The sequence below is a fragment of the Balaenoptera ricei genome, chromosome 1 (genome assembly GCF_028023285.1).
Source record: "Balaenoptera ricei isolate mBalRic1 chromosome 1, mBalRic1.hap2, whole genome shotgun sequence".
Classification (NCBI taxonomy): Eukaryota; Metazoa; Chordata; class Mammalia; order Artiodactyla; family Balaenopteridae; genus Balaenoptera; species Balaenoptera ricei.
Window position 1 is genome coordinate 116148388 of NC_082639.1, and position 10799 is coordinate 116159186.

The 10799-nt window shown below is 50.0% G+C and overlaps 1 protein-coding gene across 2 annotated transcripts in view; it reads left to right on the forward strand.

Annotated features, from left to right (window-relative positions):
* Positions 1-9584, forward strand: part of CADM3 (cell adhesion molecule 3) — a 29351-nt gene extending 19767 nt beyond the window's left edge. The window contains exons 2-9 of one of the 2 annotated variants that reach the window (XM_059934372.1): positions 444-584; positions 1091-1243; positions 1929-2066; positions 2435-2605; positions 4874-4964; positions 5406-5575; positions 8233-8358; positions 9278-9584. In XM_059934372.1, coding sequence (XP_059790355.1) covers positions 444-584; positions 1091-1243; positions 1929-2066; positions 2435-2605; positions 4874-4964; positions 5406-5575; positions 8233-8358; positions 9278-9396 — 1109 coding nt within the window. In that variant the 3' untranslated portion in view covers positions 9397-9584. The remainder of the gene's footprint in view (positions 1-443; positions 585-1090; positions 1244-1928; positions 2067-2434; positions 2606-4873; positions 4965-5405; positions 5576-8232; positions 8359-9277) is intronic. The other variant, XM_059934376.1, reaches the window with a different exon arrangement.
* The last annotated feature ends 1215 nt before the right edge of the window (positions 9585-10799 follow it).

Sequence of the window (10799 nt, forward strand, 5' to 3'; positions counted from 1 at the left end):
GGGTTGGCCTTTTCTTCGCTTTTATAGTTTGGGCATTATTACAACCATTTCTGTTCTTGCTCTTATATGCAGGTGGTGGCAGGAAGGTAAAACTTGTATGTGTGTTTTCAAAGGTGAATGGTAGAACTCTATCAGAAAAGATACGTGGGGAGTGGTATGTGTAGATCTGGGGTGCCTTTATCCCTCAAAATGTTTGTGGCCCTGTCAGTTCATTCAGCAAATATTCAATAAGTGACTGTTTTTCTGTGCATTCAAAGCAAGAGGAAGAAAGGTCTGTCTTCCCCTGCCTCACCCCCACCTCTATTCCTTCCCGCATGATGCGTTAAGAGAATACAGAGACGTGGGCCTTGGATGGTCTGAATTAGATGAGGCGGACTGTGGCCCAGAAATGGGTGGAGGGGCTAGTGCTGCCTTAGGAAACTAACCCAATTCTACCCCTGCAGACAGTCAGCCCTGGACATCTGATGAGACAGTGGTGGCTGGTGGCACCGTGGTGCTCAAGTGCCAAGTCAAAGATCATGAGGATTCATCCCTGCAATGGTCTAACCCTGCCCAGCAGACTCTCTACTTTGGGGAGAAGAGAGGTAGTGTCCCATGAGTTATCTGCCTCCATGGGAAACATGGGCTGGAGAAGGGGGCTGCAGAGCTGAGAGGAAATGTCCCTGTAGTCCAGAGACTGAGAAACATGAAGGGATGCTGTTTGGGGAAGCAGCAGGCCATGGGCTCCTCAGCTGGTTCCAGAGAAACTTCATAATTATGACTCTGACCTAGGCCATGCATGGTCTTATAGGGTCCTGGAATGACTCACCCCAAAGGAGCCCTAAGAGACAGCTGATGTCAGTGTTTCCCCAATGTGGCCCACAGATCCAACCTACTTTTCTGAGTATCTCTGAGGCTACTGAGCCCAATGGCCCAGGAAAGTAACTGAATAAACTAAAGACTACTCAAACTCAGGAGCAGTTTTCTTTTTTTCCCCTGCCCCAAACCACACTAGACCCTTTCTTGGAAAAAAAAGCTGGCCTGGGATTGGAAGATAAAGATGAAAGTCACCAGTAAAAGCCTTGCTTCCAATTCTCCCAATTTCCCCCAGCCCTTCGAGATAATCGGATTCAGCTGGTTAGATCTACGCCCCATGAGCTCAGCATCAGCATCAGCAACGTGGCCCTGGCAGACGAGGGTGAATACACTTGCTCCATCTTCACTATGCCCGTGAGAACTGCCAAGTCCCTCGTCACCGTGCTCGGTGAGGCTCCCAAACCCCAGTGTCTCCACAGCGTGCTTCCTTGCAAACAAATCTCCCTGGGTGGGCCCCTGAAGCAGCCTAGAGCCAAGCAAGTCTCCAAGCATTTTGGGAAAGTTCAGCGCGTGTTTCCGTTGCAATGGAATGAAATGCAAAGAGTGGTGGGGTCTAAGCTTTTCTCCTTTACTTACTGTTTGCTCTGGGACAAATCTCTTACCCTCTTTGAGCCTGACTTTCCTAACCTGTAACAAAAGGATGATAGTGTCTGTTCCACTTACCTCCCAAGATTGCATAAGGGAAACATGAGAAGTATGTGCAGTGTATGATTATAATTTCCAAGATGAGCACCCCAGTTGTTTGCATGCTCTCATCTTGATCCTACATTTCAATTTCCTTCTTTGCTCCCCTGAGCCTCACACTATGTCTGTGGCCACCCAGTTGTGATTTTGGGTTGTTGGGTCATGTATCATCTCAGGTGTGGTAAATCTCCCACCACCATATCTCCTCCCCCTGGGGTGGTCTTTCTCTTATCAAAGAGAAAGATAATTTCTCTAGCCTTCTACCCATCATAAACCAAAATAGAACTCAGATATCCTAACCCTCAGAGAGTCTATCTCTGCAGGGAGAGATGAGGTGTGACCTCAGGGTGCTTTTCTTTCCTATCCTGGCCATCCCCTATCCATGGCAGGAATCCCACAGAAGCCCATAATCACTGGCTACAAGTCATCGTTACGGGAAAAGGATACAACTACCCTAAACTGTCAGTCTTCTGGGAGCAAACCTGCAGCCCAGCTCACCTGGAGGAAGGGTGACCAAGAGCTTCATGGTAAGTTCCTCCTGCCTTGGGGGTGACAGGAGGAGGTGGTGCTGGGACAGCGGGGAGGAGAGAGGGAGTGAGGGGTATATGTCTATATGCCTGTGTATATGCACATAAGGCATGGTGTAGAAGAAGAAAGGGGAATGACAGATATTCTGTGTACAGTCGTGTGTGTGTGTGTGTGTGTGTGTGCGCGTGTGCGCGTTGGGGACTCCATCCTCCTTGTGTGTACATATCCATTTCACAACTTCCTAAGTCTGCCTAAGTTGAGACGCACCATCTGTATGTCTACAGTGGGGCCCACACAATCTCTGCATGTTAGGGCTCACTCTGTGTCTATGTGTGTGTGCGAGTGTGTGTCTGTTTCTGCTCTCTAGGGGAACCAACCCGAATACAGGAAGATCCCAATGGCAAAACCTTCACCGTGAGCAGCTCAGTCACCTTCCAGGTCACCCGGGAGGATGATGGGGCAGACATTGTATGCTCTGTGAACCATGAATCTCTAAAGGGAGCTGACAGATCCACCGCTCAACGCATTGAAGTTTTATGTATGTCATGGGCTTGTGAGTGAAGAGTATCCGGTATGAGATGGGGAGTGGGGAAAAGAAACGTGCGGGTTACTGTATATGAAGCACCAGGCACAGATAAGTAAATAGGTTAAAAAAAAATAAGACAAGAGTTGCCAGGGTTAGGCCAAGGGTCAGCAAACTTTTTCTATGAATGGCCCAATAGTCAATGCTTTAGGTTTTGAGGGCCATGTGGTCTTTGTCTCAACTACTTAACTCTGCTGTTGCTGCAGGAATGTAGCCATAGATCATATGTAAACAAATGAACGTAGCTATGTTCCAATAAGACTTTATTTACAGAAACATGTAGCTGGCAGGATTTGGCCCGATAGGTAAATTTACCATCTCCTAGGCTAGGCCAGTGTTATGCATCTAGATTGTAAATTGTAGCAGTAACTGTAGCAAATCAAGAATTAGAAGACAGATTCTAGTCTGCCTTCCACCGCTTACTAGCTGAGTGATGTTAAGGAAATTACCCCACTGAGCTTGATTCTTTATTTGCTAAATGAGAAGATGGACATGGAATCACAAAGGCTTCTTCTTGGTCTAACATACTATGGGTTCAAGAAAAGAGGTGGTAGGAAAACATGCTCTCTCTGGTATCATTATTCCCAGATTTTTCCCTATAGTACCCCCACTAGTCTGCCCCAGGTCTATGATTTTTCTTGGGATTCTGACCTGAAGTGGCCACTGTCAAAATCACTACTCCCAACCTTTCCAAGGATCCTCATCCCTCTATGGAATCTGCCTTGAATATGGGTAGGAAATGACCCACTCACCTGAGGAAATTTACAAATTTTCAAAAAGAACTTTTCTGAGTAGAAAAGTCAAGGGGAAAAAAAATGAAGTAGAAAGGCAGAAGATAATGAGTTATAAAAGAATGCACTTCTTGTCCGAACTTATCTAAAGGCTGGGTGTTTTTCTAAAGTAACTCAAACCTTTCATCTCTTCCTTATGGACGATCCAGGCCTGACTTCAGTGCTCTTTAAATCAATTGCTAGACCCATTGCTGAAACTTGACCATGAGGTAGGTTTGGGGTGGTGTCACTGTCCGTTTAGCAGACTCTCAATCTGGAAACAGACAACCTGGATTCTAGCCGCAGAGCCACTGCTTACTAGCTAGGTCACTTTCACCAAAGCATTTAATCTCGTAGTGGCCCCTTCTTACTTCAGTGAATTTTCATGAGGATAAATGAAACGCTATATAATGAAAGAACTTTGTAAACTTCAAAGTTCTCTATTGCTATAAGGTGTTTCTCTGATTACTAGTTCTGAATGTAAAGCCCCTGGCCTTGGGTTCCTTGTCCAGGGCCTGGTCCCTGGCCAGGGCTAAAGAAGGCCATCCCCTGTCTGAGCCCCAGAGACTTCTCTGTTAGGTACTGGACCATCTGGCAGTTACTCTCCAGGGATCATTTTGGCCCAACTGTGATCAGCAGTCAGTCAACAAATGCTATCCTCCAGGTGCTGCACTAGAGGCTTCTCTGGCTGTGGGCTCCTGGAACACCTGTTCTCTCACCTGGCCTGATTCTCTTTGTCCCGTTTGATTGGACTGAAACACGTTCATTAACCGGATGTTAAGGTTGGCTCTATCCTTAGGGGAAGCTCGGCCTCTTTATCTGTTGTTCTAAACCGGCATCTGGTTGTATTGTTCTATGCGGCCATCTGGACCCAGCCTCCTAAGCAGCCCTTCGGCATCGGTGGCAGATGCCATCATTCCTTCCCAGAACCCATCTATATTGTGTCAGGGCCTTTTTGCAGCCAAAATATGACCTCCATCTCTTGCTGTTTCAAAGCTCTCACTTCATTTTTGGACCAGCCACTAAAAATGATGTTCTGCATTAAGGCATTGCTTCCCGTTTAAGCTCCCTTGCAGAGAGGACGGAGAGGTTGTGAACTCAATCAGTGATCAAATTCAAGTTTATTTGTTCCATCAGAAACATGTATTAAGTCCCATTTATGTGCTAGGCACAGATGATCCAGTGATCCCCCTTCTCAGCTGTTAAGACATCCCTTGGGTCCCCAGCAAGGACAGACCTTCCATAATCCTACCTCTGCAAGGTTGCCGTATGACTCCGTCACACATCCAACAGCAATAGTGGTCTTTGCTCACAGAGGTTGGGGGGTGGCCTTTTTGTTCACAGCCTCTTGGGCTCCTGGGCCTTTAGGGGTGGTGGCTGAAACGCATAACTGGATGATTCTGAGATCGAGGTGACCTTGAGTTTCACGTTGACCCCATTTCCTTCTCCACAGACACACCAACAGCGAAGATTAGGCCAGACCCTCCGCATCCCCGCGAGGGCCAGAAGCTGTTGCTCCACTGCGAGGGGCGTGGCAATCCCGCGTAAGGAGATCCATTTCCTGGATTGTAATACACCTCTACAGACTAAGACTTTGCCTAAAGTCTTCCCATCTCCTTCGTCCTGTCTGAGCCTCTCATTTTCCCTGACACTGTCTAACAACGCCCATCCTCTGACTGCTTCTCCTGCAGAGCAGCAGAAGTGGGGAGGGGCCGCCCCCTGGCTGAGCCCCTGAGGTTCCTGTAAGGAACCAAGTCACAGTTAGATACAAGCTAGGCAATCTTCCTCGTCCCCAGACTGAACCCCAAGGAGTCAGTCTCCGCCTGCCTCTGAGCAGCTCAGTGTCTCTGGCCCCTATAACTGCTCGAGCCTTCATCAAACTGTCCTTGACTTCCTTGCTCCCAGTTTTGTGTTGTTTTGTTTTGTCCTTCTTTAGCTCCCTGCCCTACTCTTTTCTGATCACTTCGACTTCTCTGCCTCAACAGCCCCCAGCAGTACCTATGGGAGAAGGAGGGCAGTGTGCCACCGCTAAAGATGACCCAGGAGAGCGCCCTGATCTTCCCCTTCCTCAACAAGAGTGACAGCGGCACCTACGGCTGCACAGCCACCAGCAACATGGGCAGCTACAAGGCTTACTACACTCTCAATGTGAACGGTGAGCCCTGCGTAGCTCCCCTTCAGCAAACCCCTTCTCCTCTCCTCTGCCATCTGGTACCCTGGTCTTTCCATCTCCTGATAGCATCCCCAGACCATAGTTGGGAGTGGGCTAGTAGGGCAACAGCCCACCACCAGAGGGCCTGAGGACTTAGGCTCTAGGTCCATTCTAGAATGTGGAATAAGGAAAAATCAGTGGAATGGTGGACTTTCATCTGCCTTTGTTTAGCAGTGGTGACCCAGGCAGTACCATCCTCCAGCCCCTGCACTCACCTGGCAACAAGAATAAGAATTCTGTGTGTAGAGGCCCCAGAGCCGCTCAAGTGTGAGTGTAGATGCGTCTCCCTTTGCAACAGGCTGTCCTCAGAGTTGCTTCTCCTGTGACTAGTACAGGATGCATGCTGCTGCTGTCATCTCCTTTTTCCGCAGACCTTGGACACACTATATAGAATCCAGGTGGAAGATAGAGATAAGTTCGTACTATGCTGAGAGACAGTCAGAATCTTTTCTCAGATGCCATATTTTCTAGAGAGACTACATGATGCTCCTTCTCTGAAGTTCTTCCCAAAGGTGTGACCACACAATCCAGCTTCAGGAGATGTGATAGGCTAGGACAGAGGCCTCTTTATGCTGCAGAGGTGGCAGGAGGTTTTTTGAAGACCCCAACAGCAGTGGGGTCCTGCCAGAAAGCCTTAATAAGCCTTTCCTCAGAATAGGGGAAATGCATCGGCAGGGGAACATGAGAGACTCCCGTATGTGAAATGCCCATTAAAGCAGTGTAGGGGTAGAAGCCAGGCCTCCCAGGGATAAGAGATCGGAGATCTTGGGACCAAAGTGTCTAGATGGGGTGATTCCAACTCCAGGAACAGACCTCAGCATGTGGGAGCTGCCTCAGCACAACAAACAAAGCTATTGTAGGGTGCCAGGAGCAAGGACAATGCACTGAGGTCCTGTGTCTGCCCCCAGATCTCTGACGATGATTGGCAGTGAGAGAAAATTCCTGTGCCCTTGTGGTTGGTCTCTTGCTGATCTCCCCCGACCCTGTGCTAGAAAGCGCGGTCCTGTTTGACGGCATCTGCTGCCAGTGCTGACGCCTGGTGGTAGCAGGAGTTACTGCATCTCCTTCCAGAAATAATCCTAAACCGTGTTGACTCCCAACTACCTGGAGTGAAATTAAATGGAGCTCTACCTAGAGACAGTGACATGTAATTGATGACCCCAGAGTTCATTTTGGTCGTGCAGACCTATGCTCTTCCAGGGAATTTACATTCCCACAGCCTCTGGGATAATTATCCAGGACTGATTTTTAATGTGGATTGTATCTCACATTCTCCCGGGGGCAGGAGGAGAGGGGAGAGAAGAGGAAGAACAGTGGATAACCTCAGTGTGCTTCCTCCAGATTACACCATCACACCCACCCCTCCTATCATAGAGCCCCGGGGACCTTCTTCTCCCTCCCTCCCAAGCAGAGCATAAAAACCAGAGCATAAGTTTTTTTTTTTCCAAATAAGGCGGAGACAGGCAAGGAACTAAAAAGCTGGTCCAGTCAAGCCTGAGGAGACATAAGGCAGGAGAGACAAAATGTATGAGGAGTCAATGAGGCATCAAGGCTCAAGCTGAGTCTATAAAAAAAAACAGTAGCTCTCCCATGGGTGGGAGAGCCGCAACTACAGCTCATGTAATTTGGGACACATCAGAACTGTGTCCTGGGCCTGTGCACTGTCTCCTCAGATCTGCGGAACTCTGACTAAGGCTGTGGCTCTCCTTCGCATGCCTGGCCAAACCTGTGCTTGGGAATCTGTCCTCTATAGATGCTGCTATGGAGGACAGATTCTCTATATCCAGTGGCCGAGACCTTGCCATCATGGGAGGAAGCAGTTCAGTCTTTGTCCTTCCCACAAACCTTTGGTTGGTGGGGAAGTGAAGATGGAGTCCCAGACCTCTCTAATGAGACCTGCTGGAGGATTGGGTGTTGCTGGAACTCTAAGCTCCCCTACCAAGAAGGAACACTGTTCTTTATGCAGGGAGTCACATTCCATCGTCTTTTGTAAGGTGCTCTCAAAGTGCCTCTTCCTGGCTCCATCAGTTTTTCACTTCTCCTTCCCTATCTGATATCAGGACAATGGGTGGATATGGTGAGAAGCCCCCCTAGAAAGGCCAGCTCAGAATATAAAGCAGACGGGAGGATAAGAGGGCATGGGGGATAGGGAAGAAATACTCTGATAACCAGAAATTGAAAGAAAGAGAGAGACAGACAGACACACCACACACACATACACACACACACACACACACACACACACACACACACACACACACAGAGAGAGAGAACAAGAGATGATTTAGACATGAAAGTGATGATCTTTGACCAAGGTCAAGCTTCAGGTTCACGAACTCAACTTAAAAGGTTCAGTGTGAGCAGATGTATCTATGTATTCATGATTACATTATTTTAAAACAATTACTCTGTTCCAGATACTCTGTAAGAAACTAGGTACAAAATAAGACGTATCCCTTTTTGCTGGATGATGCCACTCCATTCTCCTGATGTTAGTCCATGTTCTGTGCCGTGTAAGATGATCCATGGCCAGGTCAGAAATGCTGTACGATCAAGGGTTCTTCCCAGACCTGACTGTTGTGCATCCCACCTCCCTCCAGATCCCAGTCCGGTGCCCTCATCCTCCAGCACCTACCACGCCATCATTGGCGGGATTGTAGCTTTCATCGTCTTCCTGCTGCTCATCCTGCTCATCTTCCTTGGCCACTACTTGATCCGGCACAAAGGTTAGAGGCGTGAGGGAAGCATCAGGAGGACTTGGGCGTGGGTAGGGAGATCAGTGAGTGAAGGGCAGGCCGGTAGGAGCAGGCTGCAGGAAGGGCCTCTGGAGACTCAGTCGGCCCCTTGGAGAGTTTGAGGAGGAAAGAACACAGCCAACCCTGTGATAAACTGAGCACCTCCAACCCCACAGCAGAGCGTGATCACTTGGTGATCATCCAAGTAAAATCAAACCTTCCCACTTTCCCACTCAGTCAGCAGCTGCTTCCCCCCTGCTGCTCTGCCTCCAGGGTCTCCTGCCTTTAAGACAGAGGACTGCCGAAAACTCTGCATCTTCTTCCCATTCCTTCCTGCACTTTCCTCCTTTCTGTTTAGCCTCGTGTTTTTTGTCCTTTGGTCTCCCTGTGCCTTGTCTTCACACCACCCCTTTACTTTTCTCTCCTCTCCTGTATCCCTGCCATCTCTCCCTCCCCTCTTCTCACACGCCTTCCTCTCAGACCTCCCCCTCTGTTATTCCTTCTAGCCAGCAGCTGGACTTACGTGGACTGGGCAAATGCTAGCCAGATCTCAGGTTCGTTGTCATGGAGCTGACCTAGCAGTTTCCCTATCACCACCTTACATGCACACACGCATATATACACACATACACACACATATACACACACATACACACACCATTTTTTTTTTTTTTGGCCTGTATTATAGATCAGACTCTAATTAAAGGCAGGATTCATTAATTCTTGGAGGTGTGGTCAGGTGATGGATGTTGGCAGCAAGATGCAAATTAGGGCAGGCGGGGAGGAAGAAAGCTCTAGGCAGGAGAAAAATTACAGAAGCAAGGTGTGGGTGGGTGGTGGGAAAGTGGACAGAGGGGCTTCAGAGGTTTGGAAACTGCTCCTAAAAGAAGGAGCCTCTCTCTCTCCCCAGGAACCTACCTGACACACGAGGCGAAAGGCTCTGATGACGCCCCAGATGCGGACACAGCCATCATCAACGCAGAAGGCGGGCAGTCAGGCGGGGACGACAAGAAGGAATATTTCATCTAGGGGCAGCCCCCAGGGACCCCGTGGGGACTGCTGGGGCCATCACCAACCTGGACTTGTACAGAGCAACCCCAGGGCCACCCCTCCCGCTTGCTCCCCAGCACCCCCCCCCCACCCCCCTGTACAGAATGTCTGCTTTGGGTGCGGTTTTGTACTCGGTTTGGAATGGGGAGGGAGGAGGGCGGGGGGAGGGAAGGTTGCCCTCAGCCCTTTCCGTGGCTTCTCTGCGTTTGGGTTATTATTATTTTTGTAACAATCCCAAATCAAATCCGTCTCCAGGCTGGAGGGGCAGGGGTCCTGGGGTGAGGAAAGCAAAAAACAAAAAAGAAAACAAAAACAAAATTAAAAAAACCCAGAGTGTTAGGAGGAGAATGAGGAGAGGGTAAGGGCAGGAAAGAAGCGGGGTCAGTTTGGTGGGGGGCTCTCACCAGCCCTCCATCTTCTACAGCAGGAGCTCTTCCTGGACTTCTCCAGGGACGGGGAGGTTGTGAGCAGGAGCTGGAGGTGGCTTTTCCTCTGTTAGTCGCACACCTTGAGCTCTGGACAGAGGAGCAGGTACCATCTGACACCCCCTTCTCCACCCCAACAGGAAAGGAGTGAATGGGGGTCCCCGAGGGGATGTGACCTGCAGGTGGCATGCAGCCACGCGTGCGGGGGCCCAGGGCTTCCCCCTGGGGGAGGACACCGGTCCTTGCAGGAGGGGCAGACTTGGAGAGGAAGGATGGCAGAGATGGCCCCCCACGATGAATGAAGCCAGGCCCTTTTCCCAGGAACCGCCCTCGGTGGCGATAGCAGAGCAAGGCTGCCCTCCTTGCTCCAGCAGCTGTGGGAGAGGCACTGCTCTGGGCCCTAAACTGCATCCGCTTCCCCGCCGAGGGGCCCTTCACTCTCACCCGAGCCCTGGACTGTGGCAACCACTCATCTTATGGCATTGCTCGGCAACTCCTCCTCCCTGTCTTGTGCTGCCCTGTGCCCCTCCTTGTTCCCGAAGCTGTCCCTTAGTCCTCCCTCCCTCCCTCAGCAGCCAGGCAGACATAACAACAAAAATACTAAAAGGAGCTTCACTGCACTGAGCTGTTTCCTGCCCAAACGAAGGGAATAATGTGAGTGCATGTCTGTGTGTGTCTGTGCACATATGTGTGTGTGAGTGAGAGGCAGAGGGGCTCCTGGGCTTGTGGGCGGGCTGTGGGAGGAGGGCTCCTGTAAAGGAGGGCTTTGGGAGCTGACGGTCCCTAGGCAGGCTGTGTACCTCACCTGGGATGTTGCCCCATCCTGGTATTTTCCATGCCGTCCCCAGCGCCCATCTGTCATGGAGAAAACAGTCCCAGGGTGTGTTTTTGCTCACGTCCGCCTCATCTCTCCCTAAAACAGGGCATTCAACCCCCACCTCCATCTCCCCTCTCAGA